This window comes from Oryctolagus cuniculus, chromosome 18, assembly GCF_051225735.1.
Source record: "Oryctolagus cuniculus isolate XC-2025 breed Fujian yellow rabbit chromosome 18, ASM5122573v1, whole genome shotgun sequence".
In the NCBI taxonomy this organism is placed as follows: domain Eukaryota; kingdom Metazoa; phylum Chordata; class Mammalia; order Lagomorpha; family Leporidae; genus Oryctolagus; species Oryctolagus cuniculus.
Genome location: NC_142884.1, coordinates 13,970,469 through 13,992,749, shown reverse-complemented (window position 1 = coordinate 13,992,749; position 22,281 = coordinate 13,970,469). Strand labels below are relative to the sequence as shown.

General features: G+C 52.4%; 1 protein-coding gene and 1 long non-coding RNA gene across 15 annotated transcripts in view; one reads left to right on the top strand and one right to left on the bottom strand.

Annotated features, from left to right (window-relative positions):
* Positions 1-418: 418 nt before the first annotated feature.
* Positions 419-20,912, bottom strand: LOC149120785 (uncharacterized). 2 transcript variants are annotated; one of them, XR_016224518.1, is made up of 3 exons: positions 20,451-20,912; positions 11,605-11,673; positions 419-556 (listed from the first exon to the last, which is right to left on the bottom strand). It is a non-coding gene; the product is annotated as an uncharacterized LOC149120785 (long non-coding RNA). The 2 variants fall into 2 exon arrangements; XR_016224517.1 differs by having other exon boundaries at positions 20,553-20,903.
* Position 20,913: 1 nt separating this feature from the next.
* Positions 20,914-22,281, top strand: part of POU2F2 (POU class 2 homeobox 2) — a 37,065-nt gene continuing 35,697 nt past the window's right edge. For 3 of the 13 annotated variants that reach the window (XM_089318760.1, XM_089318761.1, XM_089318762.1), the window contains exon 1: positions 20,932-21,053. In XM_089318760.1, the coding sequence (XP_089174886.1) occupies positions 21,026-21,053 (28 nt within the window). In that variant the 5' untranslated portion in view covers positions 20,932-21,025. Of the gene's footprint in view, positions 21,054-22,281 lie in introns of all 13 variants that reach the window. The other 10 variants (XM_051836498.3, XM_051836483.3, XR_016224516.1 and 7 more) reach the window with 9 other exon arrangements.

Sequence of the window (22,281 nt, the reverse complement as noted above, 5' to 3'; positions counted from 1 at the left end):
GCCTGCGGCATTGGGAGTGTGGTGAGTTTTTTAAAAAAAATTAAAAGAAAAAAAAAAAAAAACAGGAGCAGGAGAAGCTGGGGGAAAAATATATAAGAAAAAATATAATAAGAACTAAGCGGTGGCTTCAGGAGAGAGAAAGGGCAGGAGGCGGGGAGGGGGGCGCAGGGGGGAGGGCGGCTCAGGCCCTGGTCGCTGCAGAGGCCGGGCCGCCGGCCTCTGCGCTGAGCCCTCCGCGTCCCCCCTGCCGGCCCCCTCCAGCCCCGATCGATCCAGTTTCTTGGCAATAAAGCATTTTTATTGTCAGCTGCCCTGAATGCCAAATGTGAGCCTGGTCCTGCTCCCCCCACCAACCTGCTTCCTACCACCCCTCCCCCAGCTCTCCTCCACCCCCTCTCCTGCCATCCCCCCACCACAGAATCAGCATCGTCCATCACCAAGGCCTTCTCCTCTTCCTCCTCATCCATGTCAGCCGCAGTCTCCGAACAGCCTCAGTAATCCACCAGGTCCTCTTTCCCACATCTAGGCCTCTGTCCTCCCCTCTCTAGCCTCAGACCTGTAGGGGAGCAGAAAGAGGGGCTCTGGATGAGTGATTGGGGGGGCATAGTAATGGGCAGGAGGAGGAACAGGGATGGGCAAGCAGGGAGATGATGGCCACAGGTTGAGGGAGGTTTTGGCCAAAGGCAGGATAAGAACAGGTGGGGCGTCTGCGGGCGCCAGAGGAGAGGAGTCATGCCCCTCCCCTGTAGACCCCCTATAGCAGCCCAGCACCTTGGTACCCCAGGGCCTATCCCTGTCCCTTCCATACTGAACTTGTCTCTTTTCTTGGGGAGGCAGCTGGGTAAAAGGGGAAAGAGTCAGGGCTAAGAGTTGGACACTCCTCCCATGTATCAGTCTCAGCTGTGCTCTGAACAGCCACTTCAGGGGCTGGGATAACACCGCACACCCCACAGGACTGCTGGTGTGAGGGGCAGCAGAGAGGGTGTTGGGGAAGCAGTTTGCAGAAGGCCCGGGTAACCCCAGCCTCCCTCCCCTCCCCTCCCCTCCCCTTCCCTTCCCTTCCCTTCGTCTCTTTTTCTGCTTTTCTTGGTCTTTGCCTCTCTTTCTCTGCACCTTTCTGTCTCTGTCCTTCTCTGACTTTACGCCCTCTCTCTTTTATTAATCCTCCCCAGGACTGAAACACCTCTGTCTGCTCCTCTGTTCCTTGGCCTCAGACCTGTCATTCCTCCCCTACATCCCTCCTTTCTCTGCCTCGCTATATGCCTTCCCCTCCATCCTTGTCTGTCCTTGTCCCGTTTCCCTTGTCTTAACCTGCATCTCTTTTGATTTGTCCCCCTCCTGTAGCCATTGAAATAAACAGAGGCCCAGGTCTTTGGAGCATCAGCAGAAAGCACAGAGAGAAGATCTTAAGCTCTTTTCTCTTTTTCTTGGGGCATCAGTGTTGGAGGAGTTAAAATTCATCTACACCTACAGAGAGAGCTGGAAACCTGAGGGGTGGATCCCCTCTCTCTGCCAAATATGTGCTGTGTGGCTTTGCTTCAGTCACTTGCCTGCTCTGGGCCTTGGCTTCCCCTAAAACCTGAGCTGTTCAGTTGGTGCATGTGGCTCTTGCTGTGCCTCAAAGGCCCAGTGTTCTTCAGCCCCCCAAGCAGAGTTAGAGCAGCTCTGGGGGTCCTCACCCTGCAGAAAGTGATCTTCCCTCCACATGGGCACCTCCCACGACTGCCCTCCTGCCCTTTCACCTCCTCCTGCTGGCTGGAGAGTGGGCAGCTTGGGATGCCAAGATTGTTCCTCTTGGTCTGGGCAGACAAGTAACCTGTGTCAAGGCGTGTGGGGCATGGATTGGATACCTTAGGCCCTGCCTCCTTTGTTGGCTCTCCAGGGCAGTGGCTACAGTGTCACTGGTCCCTAGCTCAGCGTCTGCTGCATGGATGGGATTCAAAAGCAATCTGTGGAGTGAGTGAGGAAGAACTCGCAATGAGAAACACTTGTGGGTGTGACACTGGGCGTGGCCTCATTTGGGAGGGCCTGGTAAGAAGGGGCGGAGGGAGGAGCGGAGGGTTTCAGACGTCTCTAGGTTGAATTGAGGGAAAGTTGGCAGATGCAGGGTATTCAGAAGGAGGAGCCTGGGATGACTTTGCATGCTGCTTCCCTTCATCCGACCTGTCAGCCCCACCCCACAACCAGCAAATCCCACGTTGGTGCAGCATCCACATGCCTGAGGCCTCACAGCTGCCTGGTTGGTGAGGGGCAGTGTTAGGTCTCTGTGACTCATGGGAAGGGACCATCTGTACAACAAAGGTTGCGTGTAGACACTTGTACCTACCCATGTGTCCTGGGCTTGCTTATGCCTGAAACAGTTCTTACCTTTCACTGGTTATGAATTTTTATACTACCTTCAGAGAGTAGTTTTGCAGTTAACAAGTTAGATAATTGTTTTCCAGTTAGTAAAGGGCCTTACTAACACAAGAAAGAAAGATCCCTCTGGCCATGTGGGCAGGGCTGTGTCCTGGGATAGAGCCAATGTTGTCGCGATTGGCTGAGTATGGGACTCTGGCTGAGGCAAGGGCCCTGGGGCAGAGGATGGAGAGGTGGGCAGGCGATCAGGGGACGCTTTGCCTGTGGTGACCCCTCTGGGTGCCTGAGGATGGCACCCCTGTGCTTGGAGTCTGTGACGCGCTGAAGCGTCCCACTTTCTGCCTTGGCAGCTGAGCGAAGATCTGGGAGTCCCTTTCTGTCTGGCTCCAGACGCGCCTACTTTGAGAGAAGTGTTTCCCCCACCAGCCTCTTTTCCTTTGCCCGTGCCCTTCCCTTGTGTGGAAGAGTGACAGTCCTAACAGCTGATTGTGGGCTGCTCTGTTTGTGTGGAGCACTCACCCTGTGAGCTCCTGTGACTCCTGATCGCTCTAAGTGGTAGGCGTTATCATTATTCCTGCTTTGCCAGTGGGGACATTGAGGCTCAGAGAAGGCAAATGTCTTGCTCATGGTCACCATCCAGTGAGAGGCAGAGCCAGTACTGCCTTTGGGTCCATTGTCTCTGGTCAGCCTTCTTCATTTATTCAGTGCAGAAATGTAAGTCAGGAGCTCACTAGTGGGGGCTGGCATTTTGGCACAGCAGATTAAGCCACCACTTGCAATGTCGGCATCCGGTATTACAAAGTCTGTTCAAGTCCTGGCTACTTTGCTTCAAGCCAGCTTCCTACAAATGTGCCTGGGAAAGCAGCAGAAGATAACTCAAGTATCTGGGTCCCTACCGCCCACATGGGAGACCTGGACGGAGTTGCTGGATCCTTGCTTCAGCCTGGCCAAGACCTAGCTGATGCAGACATTTGAGGAGTGAACCAGTGAGTAGAATCTGTCAATCAATCTCTGTCATTCTGCCTTTCAAATAAACAAATAAATAAATTTTAAAAAATTTAAGATTTATTTTATTTATTTGAAAGGCAGAGTGAGAGAGTTAGACACACACACACACACAGAGACACAGACACACACACACACACACACACACACAGGGGGAGAGGGAGAGGGAGAGCGAGAGGGAGGAGTGGCAGAGAGGTCTTCCATATGCTGGTTCACTCCCCAAGTGGCCAAATTGGCCGGGGATGGGCCAGACCGAAGCCAGGAGCCAGAAGCTTTTTCTGAGCCTCCCATGTGGGTGCAGGGGCCCAAGCAGTTGGGCTTTCCTCTGCTGCTTTCCCAGGCACATAAGCAGAAAGCCAGATCAGAAGAGGAGCAGCCAGGATTTAATTGGCACCCATATGGGGTGCTGGCATCAAAGGCGGTGGCTTTATCAGCTATACTACAGTGCCAGCCCCTAAATATTTTAAAATAATTATTTATTTTTATTTGAAAGGCAGAGTTACAGAGAAGCAGACAGAGAGAGAGAGAGAGGGAGAGAGAGAGAGAGAGAGAGAGAGAAAGAATCTTCCATCTGCTGGTTCGCGCCCCAAATAGCCACAACAGTCAGAACTGTGCTGTTCTGAAGACAGGAGCCAGATTCTTCTTCCAGGTTTCCCAAGTGTGCAGGGACCCAAGGACTTAGCCCATCTTCTGTTGCTTGCCCAGGCACATCAGCAGGAAGCTGGATTGGAAATGGAGTAGCTAGAACCCGAACTGGCGCCCATGTGGGATGCTGGCACCACAGGCAACGGCTTTACCTGCTATTCCACAACGCTGGCCCCACCTAAATGTTTCCTAAAAACAGCCCATTGCTAGGGAGTTGCTAAGAAAACATGACTGCCTTGGTGTGAGGGATTCTAACCTGGCTCTATCATGGACTCGCTGTGACACTGTGGCAGGTCTCAGCCTTGGTTTCCTCCTCTGGGTTATAACCACCACCTCAGAGAAGTCCGTGAAATAGAAGATGTAAAATGGAAATAAGATTCCCTGTCAAATGGCTGTGCCCTTCCATCTTGCGTTCTCTGAGTCCTGCCATCTTCTAGGTTCTAGCTTTTTCAGGCTTTTAGGTTTGTAGAGCATTTTTCCCAAAGCACTGTCGATATTCTTTCTCTGTTTGGACTGTCACCACTACCTTATAGGGGAGCAATTATTATCTTGATTTTACGGAACGGAAACCGAGGCTTAGAAGACTCGAGTGCTCTGTCCCGATGCTCATCCTGGGAAGCATCCATTCACTTCACACGTTCCATGTGTGTGTCAGGCACTTACCACGTGCTGGGTGTGTGCTGAGCGCTGGGATATGGCAGTGAACAAAGCTAGCACTGCTGACCATGTGGAGTGAACAAACTAGAGGGAGTGTAGATCTTTGGGTGTAAATGTCAGAAAGAGTTGGCGAGACATTTAAGCTGAGCCTTGATGAGTAGGATTTAACTAGGCTAAGAGCAGAGGGGAAGGGATAGGCAAAGGTCCTGGGTTCCATGCAGAGTAAAGGAGGCAGCGTGACTTGGAGCAGGGTAGGTAAAGGAGAGAGTCATGGAGGAAGAGAGAGGCATCAGTAGGGGGCAGATCACACTGGGCTTTGCAGGCTGGGTTAAAGCGGTTCAGGTTTAATTCCCAGATGTGTGGAAAGCCCCTGGAGAGTCTTCAGCCAGGGAGCGAGGCTGGCAGATTACGCTTTAGAAAGACCCTGGGTGCTGGGGAAAGACTGTCCGGGGCAGGCATGAAGCAGGGGAGGCTGCTGCAGTCACTCAAGCCGGAGACGGTGGTGGCCTGGGGTGACGGCGTGGAGGAATCAGAGGGTGCTTCTGGAACTGGTGAGGATATTGAGGCTCCAAGAAGCAGAGAGCAGGGCAAGGCACTGAGCCCATGTGCGCCTGAGCTGCTCCTCCCACCAAGGCAGACGCTACCCTTTCTCTAGGAGGCTGAGACCAGGGTTGCATCCATTATGTGGTTTCTGTGTGAGCCCCAAAGTGCCTGTAGACTTTGGAACTGAGAGTTTGTTGCCGGACCGAGATCCTGCATGGAAGTGAGAGGACCCTGTCTTAGGAAACTCCATGGAGGAGGTGAGCTTGGAGCAAGGTGGTGTTGGGCACTAGTGGATCTGAAGGTGTTGATTTCTGTGACGGCTGGATGTGCTGCGTGAGCTTGGAGGATCTACTAGGGTCCCACAAAGTGGGGGTGGGGAATACTGTTTAGTCTCCCCCCCAGAGTTGAGACTCAAGGCAGGCAACTAATGTGAAAGCTCTTAGTGAATGGCTCATATTGGCAGGAGGCCAAGCAGGGGACAGGGTTAGAAGACGTATGGCTCTCAGATGCGAAGCTCAGGTCCAGGTCCAGTGTTTGCTGCTGACCTGAAGGGAAGATGTGGTCGAGGGTTTGAGGGAGAGCAGGAGAACGGTGATGGCAGCATGGACTTTGGAATCCAACTGCCTGGGCCAGTGCTGGCTCCGTCTGTGTGATCCAGGCAAATGATTAACCTTACTGAGCATCAGTGTCTTCATCTGTAAAACGGGGAGCTTAGCCCAGGCTTGGCCTTTTTCCTTTCCACTCCCAGCTACCTCCTGTGAAACCAGCTGGGTACTCCCTTTGGCTGCCTTTTGCCATTTGTGCAAGGCATTGTTTTCTTTACCGATTAGACGCTGAGTGCCCCCGTGTTTCAGGTTGCTAGGGATGCAGTGGTGAACAGGACAGACACAAGTCAGTGTGATGATTGTTGTGTTCTGATCTGAATGTTGAGTAGGGGCTGTACATTAGCACATTATTTAAAACAACTAAACAGATGATTAATGAAGGAGTGCTCTGTCCTGCCCAGTGATGGGAGAATGCCATGACCAAGGCCAGAGTTGGGCCGAACTGAAGCCAGGCTGATTCGAAGCCAGGAGCCAGGAGCCTCTTCTGGGTCCCCCATGAGGGTACAAGGGCCCAAGAGCTTGGTCCATCTTCCACTGCCTTCCCAGGCCATCAGCAGAGAGCTGGGTCAGAAGAGGGGCAACCGGGACTCGAGCTGGTGCCCATATGGAATGCTGGTGCCACAGGCGGAAGCTTAGCCTACTATGCCACATTGCTGGCCCCAATAAATAAATAAATTAAATAAATAGATCTTAAAAAAACCAGGACAGCCTTGCTTCCTATCCTGCAGCCCTGACACCAAATGCAGGGAAGATATGTATTAAACAAGCACACAGCACAGAAACTTGAATATTAAAAGCAAAAATGCATTCTGGTAAGGGCTGGTGTGGTGAGAAGGGCTATGGGAGGCAGGATGATAAAAAAAACACTCTGTGGAGTGGGTGTTTAAGTGGAATTCTGCAGAAGTGAGGGAACAAACCATGGGAACATCTGGGAAAGACAGCACAAGGCAGGGAGAAGAGCAAGCACAATGGTTGTGAGGCCAGGAGGAACTTGGCTTGGACTGCAGGAACAGAAAGGCAGGAAGCTGGCATGGAGGAAGTGCTTGTGCGGCTGGGAGCAAGCCGGAGGAGAGCAGCTGAAGTGGGCGGAACCGGGACACAAGGCGGGGTTGAGGGGCAGCCATTGAGAATGAGTCTCGGGGCTGCTGGAGCTGTTAGTACCCTGGACAGCAGCCTGGCCGCTAGCAGCGCATGTGGAGATGGGGCGCACCCTGCCGAGGAGGGACTTCTGTGAAGTCTGTTTCTGGGTGTGAAATGGAGTAAGGGAGGCGGTGAGCACGACTGACCCCTGACCAAAGGAAGTGTATGGTCACTAGACCAGACACACATGTGATTTTCTCCATTTTTTATAAGATTTGTTTATTTGAAAGAGTTACACAGAGAGAGGAAGAGAAGGAGGGAGAGAGAGAGGGAGGGAGTGAGGGAGAGGGAGAGGGAGAAGGAGAGGGAGAGGAGAGATCTTCCACCTGCTGGTTCACTCCCCAGATAGCCACAATGGCCAGGGCTGGGCCAGGCAGAAACCAGGACCCTGGAGTTTCTTCTGAGTCTCCCACATGAGTGCAGGGATCCAAGTATTTAGGCCATCTTCTGCTGCTTCCCAGATACATGAGCAGGGAGCTGGATCTGAAGTGGAGCAGCCAGGTCTTGAACTGGCGCCCATATGGGATGCCAGTGTCACAGGCAGAGGCTTAACCTGCTATGCCACAATGCCAGCCCTGTTTTGTCCAGATTTTAAATTAAGTGAGTAATATTTTATTTGAGAGGGAAAGAGACAGACAGATCTTCCCATATGCTGGTTTACTCCCCAAATGTCTGCAATGATAGGGCTCACACCTAGGTGGTAGGGGTCCAATCACTTCTGCTGTCACCTGCTACCTCCCAAGGTATGCATTAGCTGGAAGGTGGAATCGGGAGCCAGAGTCAGGTATCAGACCCAGGCACTCTGATATGGGATGACGGTGCCCTAAGCAGTGTCTTTTATATATGAATAAAGATGTATTTACTTATTTGGAAGTCAGAGTTGCAGGAAGAACAAATGAAAGATCTTCCATCTGCTGGTTCATTTCCCAAAAGGCCACAACAGTAGAGGCTGGGCAGACTGAAGTCAGTAGCCTCATCTGGGTCTCCCATGTGGGTGGAAGGGAGCTGCATCAGGAGTGGAGCAGTTGGGACATGAACTGGTGCCCAGATGGGATGCTGGTATTGCAGGTAGCAGCTTTACCCACTACTCCACAGTGTCGGCCCCTCCAGCAGGGTGTTAACCACTGTGTCAAACACCTGACCCAAATGTACAATTTTGTCTATTTTTAATCTGTGTGTTTTAAAATTTATTTTTTTAAAAAAGATTTATTTGTATATTTTGAAAGTCAGAGTTACAGGGGCTGATGCCATGGCGTAGCAGGTTAAAGCCCCAGGATGCAGTGCTGGCATCCCATATGGGCACTGGTTCTAGTCTTGGCTGCTCTACTTCCAAACCAGCTCTCTGCTAATGTGCCTGGGAAGGCAGCAGAAGATGGCTCAAGTCCTTGGGCCCCTGAAACCATGTGGAATACTTAGAAGGAGCTCCTGGCTCCTGGCTTTGGATTGGCTCAGCTCTGGCTGTTGCAGCCATTTGGGGAGTGAATCATTGGATAGAAGACCTCTCTCTTTCAAATAAATTAAATTAAATCTTAAAAAAAAAAAGAGTTACAGAGGGAGACACCCCAAGTGGCATTTTAACCACTATGCCAAATACTCACCCCAAATATATAGTTTATTTATTTATTCATCTGAGTTTTTAAAAATTTATTTTATTTTTTTTAAAGATTTATTTATTTTTTAAAAGATTTTATTTATTTACTTGAGAGGTAGAGTTACAGACAGTAAGAGGGAGAGACAGAGAGAAAGTTCTTCCATCTGTTGGTTCACTCCCTAAATGGCTGCAATGGCCACAGCTGAGCTGGTCCGAAGCCAGCAGCCAGGAGCTTCTTCTGGGTCTCCCACCTGGTTGCAGGGACTCAAGCATTGGGCCATCCTCCACTGCTTTCCCAAGTGAACTAGCAGAGAGCTGAATTGGAAGAGGAGCAGCTGGGACTCGAACAGGCGCCCATATGGGATGCCGGTGCCACAGGTGAAGGATCAACCTATTGCGCCACAGCGCTGGCCCCCTAAAGCTTGATTTATTTATTTTGAAAGTCAGAGTTACAGAGAGAGGGAGGAAGAAGGAGAGAGAGAGAGAGAGAGAGAGAGAGAGAGAGAGATTGAGAGAGAGAAAGAGAGAGAGAGAGAGAGAGAGAGAGAGAGAGAGAGAGAGAGATCTTCTATCTGTTGGTTTACTCCTCAGACGCCTGCAGTGGCCAGCACTAGGCCAGGCTGAAGCCAGCAGCCTGGAGCTTTGTCCTGGTCTCCCATGTGGGTGACAGGGACTCGAGCACTTGAGCCGTCCTTTGCTGCTTTCCCAGGCCATTAGAAGGGAGCTGTTCGAGTGGAGCAGCTGGGACTTGAACCAGTGCCCTAGGAGAGAGATGGCAGCATCACAGGCAGCAGCTTGCCCATTGTGCCACAATGCCGGCCGCCACAAACGTAGAGTTGACTGAGCCTTGATGGAGTAAATGTATGTGATCAGCACTCTGGTGGAGCCCCGCCCTGTGTGTCCCCCCTGAATGTGTGCCGTCTCCTTGCTGGAGGGAATCTCAAGCCTCACTTTGGAGACAATCATTTCTCTTCTTTTCTACCTGTGTATCATTTAATATGTTCTTATTTTGATTTAAAAACAATATAATCTCATAAAAACCAAAATCATTTCAGAAAAGGTTGAAATTCCTTTTGCGTCCCCTCTGCTCTCCCAATCCTGGTTCCCTCAATAGTTAGTAGTTAATTACCTTCCAGAACCCTTTGTCTGCCTTTGCTCAATGCCTGTGTACTAATAAAAAATGTACAGTGCTTTTGTATGTGTTTTACACTGGCATTAGATTGTACAGACCATTCTGTTACTTTCTTTTTCACTCAGCAGTGTAATAGAGAACTCCATGCCTATATCCATAGGTGTCTCCTCTTTCACAACTACCCATTATTTCTGAGTACAGATGCACTGTTTTGTTTTGTTTTAGTTATTTTATTTATTTGAAAGTCAGAGTTACAGAGAAGGAGAGAAATCTTTCATCTGCTGGTTCACTCCCCAGATTGCCATAACAGCCAGACCAGATCCAGGAGCCAGGTTCTTCCTTTGGGTCTTTCACAGGAGGTCCAAGCACTTGGGCCATCTTTAGCTGTTTTCCCAGGCATATTAGCCTGAAGAGATTCCTTCCTTCAAAAAGTCCTTCCCTCAAGCATTTACTCTGTGCCTGGCACAGTTAGTGTGTCAGGAATACCACAGTGAACAGAACAGGAAAAGACCTCTTCAGGGGGGCTTCCATTTTAGAGGGGGATACACATAGCAAAACAACTAGAGAGTGAATGAATTCCAGAGTGCTAGGCAAAAACTAGGCCAGGTCATAGGGTAGAATGTGACTATAAGAGGATTTTTTTAAATTAATTAATTAATTTATTTGAAAGGCAGAGTTACAGAGAGGCTGAGAAAGAGAGAGAGGGAGAGGTCTTCCATCTGCTGGTTCACTCCCCAAATGGCCTCAATGGCTGGAGCTGGGCCAATCTGAAGCCAAGAGCCTGGAGCTTCTTCTGGGTCTTCCATGTGGGTGCAGGGGCCCAAGAACTTGGGCCATCTTCTACTGCTTTCCTAGGCTATTAGCAGAGAGCTGGAGCAGAAGTGGAGCATCTGGGACTCAAACTGGCACCCATATGGGATTCTGGCACTACAGGCAGCAGCTTTATCCACTACACCACAGTGCCAGCCCCTACAGGAGGATCTTTCTGAAGAGGTTGCCTTTGAGCTGAGTCTCCAAGGATGAGAAGAATGGAAGAGGTGAGGGACTGCATTCGAGGGAATCGGCAAGGTCAGAGGCCCCAGGTGGGGACAAAATTGGCTTCCTCTAGCGTAATTGGAGCATGGTGCTTGTGTGGGGAGAGAGGAGCCTGCAGGTCCTGGAGTCACGGCTAGGGGATCTGGTTTGTCCTGGGCACATCAGGGGGTCACTGAAAGGCTCCGGACCCAGGATAAGGGCCTTCGCATTTCAGCCTTTGGACAGCTCCCTGCACTGAGGAGACAGAGGTGCCCATTGTGCCTGCAGAGGTGGTGGTGCTGGGTGTGTGGGGAGTCACAGATGGAGCAGAGGCATTGTGGGTTGGAGAAAGCCTGGGTGCAGCAGGGGGTGGCTGGGGGCTTCTCTAAGGGCAGAGTCTCGTCAGAGGAGGGCCCAGGCCCAGGTACCTGCCCCAACTGCTTATTTGGAGTCCATTGTGAGTATATGAGGATGGATACCAATGACCATTTCTTGGGGGACCTACAGTCTGGGAGAGACATGCACAGGCCAAGACAAGGTGCACTCAGCTCAACACAGCAGTTAGGCATAGGCTTTGGGAACATCAAGACTTGGTCTGCCCTGGCCTAGCTGTGTGGTTGTGGGCCTTAGTTCCTTGTCTTTAAAATGGAGATATTTCCAGCTCCCTGCTAGTGTGCCTGGAAAGCAGTGGAGGATGGCCCAAGTGCTTGGACCCCTGCACCCATGTGGGAGACTCAGAAGGAGCTCCCAGCTCCTGGCTTCAGCCTGGCCCTGCACTGGCTATTGTAGCCATTTGGAGAGTGAACCAATGGATGGAAGATTCTCTGTGTCTCCCTCTCTCTCTCTGTAACACTGACTTTCAAATAAATAAAATAAATCTTTTTTTTTTAAATGGGGATATTATCAGTCCTTACCTCATTAAGTGGTGGTGAGGAGTCCTTGGAACCCTGGGTATATATAGCCAGGTCCTCCGTGGAACAAACCTGCAACACATTCTGTTAGCCTTAGAGATAGTTGACCCATCTGTCCATCTTACTTATTCTTTGAAGCCATGGAATGTTTTGAATTGGAAGAAGTCTTGGACTGTTCCTCCCAACCACCTCCCCCTCATAGGTGGGGAAATTGAGTCCCAGAAGCTAAAGGGAACTGGCCCTGGGTCACCAGATGGCAAGTTTCAGAATACGAATTTGTTTGGTCTTCTAACTTTTGTCTTCTTTAAGCCACTTCACAGTGCTTCTCTTCTTACTAGAGGTGAACTGGAAAGTATGGTAGATTTGGGAAATTGGTGGTGGTGTTGGGGGGAGGTATGATGAGAATGTGTGTCAATGTGAGTTTTTTTAAGATTTGTTTATTTGAAAGTAAGAGTTATAAAATAAGAGAGAGGAAGAGGCAGAGAGAGAGAGAGAGAGAGAGAGAGAGAGATTTTTCATCCACTGGTTCACTTCCCAGATGGCCACATTGGCCAGGACTGGGCCAGGCCAAAGCTAGGAGTCAGGAGCTTCTTCCCAGTCTCCCATGTGGGTGGCAGGAGCCCAAACACTTGGGCCATACTCCGCTACTTTCCCAGGCCATTTAGTAGGAAGTGGAACAGCCAGAACATGAACCAGTGCCCATATGTGATGCCAGCACTGCAGGCAGTGGCTTTACCTGCTATGCCACAGTGCTGGCCCCAATGTGAGTTTTTAAAATTTATTTTTGGGGCTAGTACTGTGACATAGCTGGTTAAGCAGCTGCCTGCTGTGCTAGCTTTCCATATGAGTGCCAGTTCAAGTCATAGCTTCTCTACTCTGATCCAGCTCTCTGCTAATGCACCTGGAGTGGAATATGGTTAAATGCTTGGGTCCCTGCCACCCACATGGGATGCCTGGATGGAGTTCCAGACTCCTACTTCGGCCTCTCCTTTTTGACTCTCTGGGAAGTGAACAAGCAGATGCAAGCTCTGTTACTCCCTTTCAAATGAAATTTAGTTTTATTTATTTGAAAGGCAGAGAGATAGACAAAGATCTCCCTTCCACTAATTCACTCTTCAAATACCCACAAAAGCCAGGGCTGAGGCAGGCCAAAGCCAGGAATCCAGAAATGCATGAGTGTCCCATGTGGGTGACAGGGACCCAACTGCTTGGTCCATCACATGCTTCCTCTCAGGGAATGCATTAGCAGGCAGCTGGAATTTGGAGTAGAGCTGCAACTAGAACCCAGGCCTTTGATGTGGAATGTGGGTGTCCCAAATGGCATCTTAACCACTGCGCCAAGCACCTACCCCTCCATGTGAATTTTTAAAGCACCTGCTGGCTTTCTAGTGCATGTGCCTTTCTGCTCCCCTGATGTCTCTTCCTGGTCCCCCTGGTCCCCGGCACTGACCCAAGCATCTTCTCCCGATCCATTCCCCTTCCCACTGTCAGTGAAGACCTCGGCATCCACCCAGCCACCCTGGCCCTGTCTCCTCTCCCAGTAGATTCAAGCTGGAACTTGTACCTTTATCTTTGTCCCCAGGGTCCCAGCTACCCTGCTGCCTGGACCCTGGCTCCAGCCTCCCCACCAGCCATCCTGTCCCTAGATTCTGATTCACTCCAGCAGCCTGTCCCAACCCGAGTCCCAGGTGGATCTTCCTTACACCGAATCTCCCTGCTCAGGAGCCTTCTGCCTACCACACGGAGTCTGTCCTCAAGGCACCTGTCTCACCCTGGACTGATCTTTCTCATCCGACCTTGAGCTTGCCCCCCTCCCCTATCCTCTTATGTCCATGTGCTTGGGACTCACTCTGACCCCTCCATCTCTCCCACAACCCATACTCAGCCAGGCACCAGATCTCGTTCTGTCTACTTTCCTCCCTGACTGCCACCACCCTGGTCCTGCCACTGTCAACTCTCATGTGGACATTGTATCAGTGTCCTCACAACTAACTCCTCACCTCTGACCCTCCAGTGTAGCCCCCCACAGCAGCCACATCCAGCTGTAGAAATGTTCACAGGTCCTGTCACTCTCCTGCTTAAAACTCTTGATAGCATCCTGCTGTACTCAAAGTCCAAAAAAAATTTTAACAGATTTATTTGTTTGCTTATTTGAAAGTCAGAGTTAACAGAGAAAGAGGCAGAAACAGAGAAGGATCATCCATCTGCTGGTTCATTCCCCAGATGACTGCAATGGCCAGGACTGAGCCAGGCCAAAGCCAGGAGCCAGGAACTTAACCAGGTCTCCCACTGAGGTGGCAGGGGCCCAAATACTTGGGCCATGGCTTTTTCTGGGCCATGAGCAGAGAGCTGGATGAGAAGTGGAGAAGCCAGGACACAAACCGGCACCCATTTGGGATGCTGGTGTCATAGGCGGTGGCTTTACCTGCTATGCCACGATGCTGGCCCCAAGTCCAAAGCTCTTACCATGGCTTCAGGGCCCTTCGTGGCCTGGTCCTACCACCTTTCCCCTCCTCATCTTCTAAACCCCTTCAGGAACTGCTGTGTCGCTTGCTGCCTTGGGGCTACCACACTGTTCTCACTGCCTGTAGTGCTCTTTCCCACACTTTGCCTCATGAGTGTTCTGAATTGCAATGCAAATGCCCCCCTCAGAAGAGTTTTCTTTAAAAATATATTTTATTTAATTATTTGAGAGGTAGAGTTACAGAGAGAGGGAGAGACAGAGAAAAAGGTCTTCCAGCCACTGGTTCATTCCCCAGATGGCTGGTTTCCTCCCCAAATGGCTCTGCAATCAGAGCTGAGCCAATCTGAAGCCAGGAGCCAGGAGCCTCTTCCGAGTCCCCCACGTGGGTGCAGGCCCCAGGCACTCGGACCATCCTACACTGCTCTTCTAGGCCATAGCAGAGAGCTAGATTGGAAGAGCAGCAGCTGGGACCCAAACTGACATCCATATGGGATGCCCGTGCTGTAGGCAGAGGCTTAGCCTACTACATCATGGTGCTGGACCCCTCAGAAGTTTTCTACAATAGGACACCCTCCTTCCTAGATCAGGTATCCTCCTCTGTCTGTTTGTTTGTTGTAAAATGTATTTATTTGAGGGGCCGGTGCAGTGGCACAGTGGGTTAAAGCCCTGGCTGCAGCACTGGCATCCTATATGGATGCTGGTTCGAGTCCTGGCTGCTCCACTTCCGATCCAGCTCTCTGCTATGGCCTGGGAAAGCAGTAGAAGACGGCCCAAGTTCTTGGGCCCCTGCACCTGCATGGGAGACCTGGAAAAACTCCTGGGCTTCGGATCAGCGCAGCTCCAGCTGTTGGGGTCATTTAGGGAGTGAACTAGAGGATGGAAGACCTCTCTCTCTCTCTCTCTCTCTCTGTGTGTGTAACTCTGTCTTTCAAATAAATAAAATAAATCTTTAAAATATGTATTTATTTGAGAGGAAGGAGGGGGAGACTCCCCCAATACCAACCGCTGGTTCACTTCCCAAATGTTACTTATGGCTGGGCCAGGAGCCAGGAACTCAATTCAGGTCTCCAGTTTGGGTGACAGGAACCCAGTTACTTGAGCCATCAACCTGCTGCCTCCCAGGATCTTCATCAGTAGGAAACTGGAGTGAGGAGCTGGAACTGGGTAGCAAATCCAAGTAATTTGATGTGGGACACAGGGTTTTAACCCTTGAGCTAAATGCCTACCCCTCCTCGACCTTTTCTTGAAAGCACTTTCCCAAATTTGGGATTATATATTTATGTAACAGCTTTTAAAAATGACTTTTCAGGGGCCGTCACTGTGGCACAGCAGGTTAAGTTGCTGCCTGCGGCACTGGCACCCCCATATGGGTGCCAGTTTGTGTCCTGGCTGCTCCATTTCTTTCTCTCTCTCTCTCTCTCTCTCTCTCTCTCTCTCTTTCTTTCTTTCTTTCTTTCTTTTAGATTTTGTTTGTGTTTGACAGGTAGAGTTACAGACAGTGAGAGAGAGAGAGAGAGAGAGAGAGAAAGGTCTTCCCTCCGTTGGTTCACTCCCCAAATGGCCAGCACGGCCGGAGCTACGCCTATCCGAAGTCAGGAGCCAGGAGCTTCTTTCCTGGTCTCCTATGCGGGTGCAGGGGCCCAAACACCTGGGCCATCCTCCACTGCCCTCCCGGGCCACAGCAGACAGCTGGACTGGAAGAGGAGCAACCGGGACTAGAACTCGGCACCCATATGGGATGCCAGCACCACAGGCAGAAGATTAACCTAGTGCGCCATCGTGCCGGCCCCTGGCTGCTCCATTTCTGGTCTAGCTCCCTTCTAATGCAGCTGGGAAAAGTAGCAGAGGATGACCCAAATACTTGGGCCCCTGCACCCACACAGGAGACCCAGATGAAGCTCTTGGCTCCTGGCTTTGGACTAACCCAATACTGGTCATTATGGCCATTTGGGGAGTGAACTAGTGGATGGAAAATCTCTCCCTATCTATAACTCCGACTTTCAAATACTTAAAGAAATCTTTTTTAAAAATTATTTTTCCCTAAAAGACTATAAGTCTGTGAGGAGAGTAAACACATTTCTGTTGGGCCCAGTGTTGTGGTATAGCAGGTTGAGCTGCTACCTGCGATGCTGGTATCCCATATGGGTGCCAGTTCAAGTCCTGGCTGCTTTACTCCCAATCCAGCTCCCTGCTAATGGCCTGGAAAAAGCAGCTGAGGATGGCCCAAGTGCTTGGGGTCTTGCCACCCATATGGAAGACCTAGATGAAGCTCCTGGCTCCTGGCTTTGGCCTGCCCCAGCCCTGGCCATTGTGGCCATTTGGGGAGTGAACCATTAGATAGAAGGTCTCTCCCTTATTTCAAATAAATAAATACACCTATTTAAAAAACCCAAAACTTGGGTTAGTGTTTTTTTTTTTTAAGATTCATTTATTTATTTGAAAGTCAGAGAGAGAGGGAGAGAGAGAGAGAGAAAAGAGAGATTGTCCAGCCACTGGTTCACTCCTTGATGGCTACAACAGCTAGGGTGGGCCAGGCAAAAGCCAGGAGCCTTGAACTCCATCCAGGTCTCCCATATGAGTGGCAGCGGCACAAGCACTTGGGACATCCTCTGTTACTTTCCTAGGTACATTAGCAAGGAGCTGTATTGGAAGAGGAGCAGCCAGGACTTGAACCTGCATTCTGATACTGGGATGCCAGCATTGCAGGTAGCAGCTTAGCCCACTGTATCGTAACATCAGCCCCTAGCTTTTAGCTGCTGTGTTCTCTGAGCTTATCAATTCACTGGCATATAATGGCCTGGACTGCACACTGAGAGGTAGATGACCAAGGAATTCTTGTCTGCTTGCAATTTTCCTCTCCAACTATGAGTTCCTTGAGGGCAGTTTCTAGACCTCAGCTCCCAGCACAGGGCCTGGCATTGAGGGACACTGTAGGCAGTGTGGGAGAGAAATGGGGAAGGGTTGGCAGGCCTGCAGCCAGGAGCTGATGGGGTCAGGAGTCCAGTGCCATGGAACTTGGGCTGTGGGCTCCGGAGCATTCTGGTGTCTCTGGGTAGGCAAGGAGTAGCCATTCCTGCTGTCTACTGGATGACAAGGACCACTGCAAAACTCTAAGGAGGCCCGTGGAGAAGCAGAGAGGGAGCAAGCTGCAGGAGGACAAGCCTGGATGGACTGGAATCTTGTCTCCACTCTCACTTGCTGTGCGACTTGGAGCAGGTGACTTCACCTTTTGGAGCCCCAGTTCATCAGTAAAATGGGGACCATAACAGACCTTACCTCCTCTCACGCAGAGTTACAGATAACGTATCGGCAGGGGCAGGCTTTGTGCAGCAGGTTACGCTGCCACTTGGATGCTGGTGTCTCACATCAGAGTGCTTGTTTGAGTCCCAGCTGCTCCACTTCTGATCCAGCTTCCTGCTAATGTGCCTGGGAAGGCAGCAGATGATGGCTCAAGTACTTGGGCCCTTGCCATCCATATGGGAGACTGGGGTGGAATTATGGGCTCCTGGCTTTGGTCTGGCACAGACCTAGCTGTTGCAGCCATTTAGGGAGTGAATTAATGGATGGAAGATCTCTCTCTCTCTCTCTCTCCTCTCTCTCTTTCTCTGTGTCTCCCTGTTACTCTGCCTTTGAAATAAATAAATGCATCTTAAAAAGAAATATGTATACTTTTCAAATAAAATAAATAAATATTTAAAAATTATTATTGCCTCAAAGGGCAGAGAATAGATAGTGATGCTGATGCAGATGTTGGTGAAGAAGGAGAAGAAATATTTTAAATCCCTGGGTGCTGGATGTGCCTAAGCACAACTTGACTCTGACCTTGGGAAAGCAGTCCAGAGGGCACCTCAGGTCAGGAAGTGAGGTAGGTATGTAAACAGGAAATAGATTTAAGCCCAGAAGCCAGGAAGGTCCTACGAGGTAGATAAGCAATGCCCAGGGCTGAGGCCAGGCATGGTTTTGAGAGTATGTGAGACCCACTAGCGACCACATGGCACTGCAGAAGGACTGGCCACACGTCCCTTTGTCTGCTGGCCCATCATCCTGCTCTCCTGCCTGTGTGAGTCCCTGAGCTAGCTTTCCCTAGCCCCCCAGAGACTGCCCCTGGATGAAGGCCCATGAGCCTGGATACAGAACGGAGGCTGGGTAGAGGGAGATTTGTGTCAATGAATCTCGGGCCCAAGTTCATCTTCTGGGGCCCCCAGTGACTCAGGATGTGGCTATGACTTGGTCTCCCTATCATCTGCCAACTAGGGTTCTGAGGGCCTCTCTGAGCTCTGACCTGGTGCAGCCCTGTAGGTGAGGGCAGCACCTACAGGCAAAGGACTTTGGGTTCCATGTGGAGCAGAGATGCAGCTGAGGGCTGGGTGGAGAGATCACCAAAGACAGCGGGAGTTGAGGGCAAGGCCGAGAACTGAGCCACTGTGAGGGTCTCCAGGGGTGGCCAAGAGGAAGAGGCTGGGGCTGGGGGGCTCTGGGGGGTGAAGAATCTCACACTGCTGTCCCCGGTGGGCTGGCTGCTCCCCCCACCACTCCCCGCTGGGCCCCCGGGGGACCTCGCTCTAATAATGTATTTGATCGACTCGCCGGCCGCGTACAAGCGATTATTGTCTTGTCGGGAGTCAAACGTATCGATCCAGCGAGAAATATGAGCGGAGCAATGGGGCCCGCGTGTCAGTTACCAGCCCCGCTGGCCCTGGGGAGCCCCCTACGTCTCCTTTAATTACCGCTCAGCCCTGAGCCCAGCCTGGCCTCCCCTGTGCTGCCTCCTTCCCAGGCTCCCTGCACCTGAGTGCCCCCCACCTCCACAGCCCCCGTGCTACCTGCCTTGCTCAGTGTGGTTGGAGGCCTCTGGTAGGGAGGCCACCATCTCCCCCTGTCTGGGTTTCCCCGTTCCTGGCTGCTAGATCCTGTCCACCTACTGTGCTCCAAACTCCACCCCTCTGCTCTGGCAGGCCCTTCCTCTTTCAAGATCCCCTGATCCAGATCCAGGAATTCAGTTCTGCTTTGCCCTCTGCCCCACATGGGAGTGTGGCCATGGGAGGTGAGGGGGGAGAGGTGATTTCACCCCCCTGGGGCCTAAACTGAGGCCTTTCTGGCCCCCGCATTTAGCTGCAGATTTGGAAGGGCAGCACTGAAGTGGGTAGTCTCTCTCTGCTCACTTTCAGGAGCTGGCATGGGGATCAAGTCCAAGAACGTGATGGTGACACAAGGCTGTATGTCCAGTGTGGAGCATGAGGGTAGCTGGTGGGACCTGGCTTCTCATGGTGCCCTACGAATCCCATTTTCAAGCCCCTAAACATAAATCCTAAATCAAGGCAGAGCTTACTGTCAAGATAAGGCTCCAGGACGCCTCTGCCCCGAGACTGCTGTCCACAAAACCCTCCCGCACAGAAATCCTGCGGCCAGTTGTGTGGCCCACGGAGCTCCCCAGTGATCCGGCTTTCCCAGGATGGGATGGAGATGCCTGGAAACTGCTCTCTGTGCGGATGTGAGGCTGCCCAGTGCTTGCCCACCTGGGTGTGTCTGGGTGCGCAGGGCGCCTGAGCAGATGGGAGAGGGCATTCTAGCTTTGCCGGTGTGTGTGTGGGTATACAGGGCCAGGGAGCGTGCCTGGGCATCTATGTGTATATGCACCCTTGTGTCCACATGAGGAGTGTATGTGTGTGTGTTGTGTGTGTTTGGGGGAGCTGGGGTTGTTTCTATACAGAGCTGGCTGCGGTCAGTAGGGAGGGTTGGTGCTGAGGCCCGGGCAGAGGTGTCTTCGTGTGAATCTGTGTGTGTATATGTGTGTGTAATGCTTGGGTCCCTGTGTAGAAACACTTGCGTGTATGTGTGTATGTGGGGGGGTGAGTCCAGGCGTCCACGTGCTGGCGTTTGGCTTGGAGCACCCCAGTGAGGGGCGCAGTGAGCCCTGCAGGCCCTGGGGCGGACAGGCGGCGCCAGGCTGCTCTGCAGCCTCCAACCTCAGGCGCCGAGAAGAGGAAGAGGGCAGCGGGCTCGGCCGCGCCTTTGTCTGCGCCGCCGTGCGCCGAGAGTCCTGCGCCTTTGTGTGACCCTCGCAGGTGTGCGCGCGGGGGCGGGGCGGGAACTGAGGGAGCAGGGAGAGGAGCGGAGGGAGGGGCTCCTTTCTCTGCAGCCGGCCCCGCCCTCCGTCCCATTGGCTGGACGCTGCCGCCCTCTGGCGGTCGCTCAGAGAAGCGCTGGGCTGGGAGAGCCTTTCGCAAAGGGCCAGCTGGTAGTCGGGTAGCCCCAGGCACCTTCCGGCTCCCGCACTCGCTCCCTGGCAGTCTTCTTGCCGCCCAGGGCCAAGTCCCCGACCCTCCGCCCGCACCGCCACTGCCCACGTGTACTGCTTTCTCCCAGGGGTTGGCTGGAACCTTACCTGTGGACGGATGTAGGGCTTAGTTTTCCCCGCAGCCCTTCCTTTCTTACTGGGACACTTCGTGGTTCTTCTGGGGCCTTGGGAACACCACCTTTTACGTACCTGATGCTCACTTTTGATGTCTGAAAAATGGAGCACGTAGCGGTGTCTGCCTTTCCAGGTGACACGTGCAAGTGTGAAGTGCAGAAAAGGCTCTGGGGGAGCCCTCCACAGCAAGCTGGTAGCTAGCGTTCGTTACCGCTGTGACTGCTCACCTCCCCCGGAACCCCACACCTTCTTCCAGATGTGTTCGGCCCACAGAGGAGCAGGAGGACTGGGGCAGCTGTTAGAGCCACCTCCTGGGGTGGCAGCTGATGCAGCCTGCTTTGCCCCTGCCCCTGCCTCCCCACACACACCTGATTTGGGATCGGCTGGACTGTGGGGTGAATCTGAAGACTAGGAGATTTTCCTTTCTGAAGGGGGCGGACCAGCCCTGTGGTTTCCTCCCTGGGTGACTTCCGGCAGGGAGGGCTCAGCCCCCAGAGAGGGCGGGGAGATGACACAGTTGTTCCCCCAGCCCTGGCGGGGCGGGCAACATGGTTCACTCCAGCATGGGGGCTCCAGGTAAGGGGGTTGGTGCCTTGCACCGCTGGGGAGCACAGGTAGCTCATTTGGGCTTGCTTTGCTGAGCTGCCTCGGCTGTCCGCCCTGCCCCTCTCCTTGGCCTCCCCTGTCCTGCGCTGCAGCCACTCCGCCCCTTCCCATGCTGGGTCTCCTCCCCAGCTCCTGTTCGCCTTCCCCTTCCCCTTCAGGCACCGGAACTCCCAGCCTCTTCTCCCCATCTCTATGGCCCTGTTCTGGAGGTCTGAGGGGGGCAGGGATGGAGCCAGGTGTTGGTAGCAGGCTCTTGTGCAGAGAACCAGTGGGGTGAGCAATATGGGAGGTGGTTGGGGGGCTGCAGAGGGCTGGGAAGGCCAGCTTTCTGGCCTTGGGGACTGCCATGCCCCTGTGAGTGTGTATCTGTGTGTGGGCTGCGTACTTGTGGTATTTCTGAGTGTGTCTGTTGTGTGCTTGTGTATGAGCCAGCGTAGGGGCTGCTGTGTGTGTTGTGGAGGTAGCCTTGGCGGTGATCGCCTTGTTTGCTTTCTCTTCATTTGCTTCAGATGTCACCTCCTCAGGTAGGGCTTCCCTGTCCTCCCTGTCTCAGCTGGCACTAACCTGTCGCTCTCAGCCCCCTCACCCTGCTTCGTCTTTTCTTCATAACACTTCTTGCTGCCCACAATGGTGTATGTTCGTTGGTGTGCTTATTAAACGCCTCCTCCACCAGTACTCAGCTGACGGGGTGACCCCTGCGCGCCAGATGCTGCGCAAGATGAGATGTGTCTGTGGGCACGTTAGAGTGATGTGTGAATCTTTGTGCAGCAGGAGTGCTCACTGGGCAGTGTGATGGCAATATGAGGCAAGGTCGTGTGTGCGCCACCCCGGCACAGTGCCTGGGATGAGGCATGCACTCAGGATCTCATGAGGGCCCATCTGTGGCTCTGGGTGTGTGACTGTGGGCCTGTGTCGCAGTCTTGGGTGCCTTTGGGTATAAGTCCTGGCTCGGAGTGTGCTGTCCTGTGTACGCCCGTGAGTGCAGTGTCCCCACGGTCCTTTGTCGACATGTATTTGTTGAGCAGTTCTGAGCTGGGTGTTGAAAATACAACTGACAGAGGCAGCTTCAGGTCTGCCCTTCTGGGGCTTCTAGTTCAGTGGCAAAGATGGCAAAGATGGGCCTGTGACCAGGGACTGTACAGAGGGGTCAGGGCAGGGATGGGGAGGCACGGGGCTTATGGGAGTGTAGAAGACATGT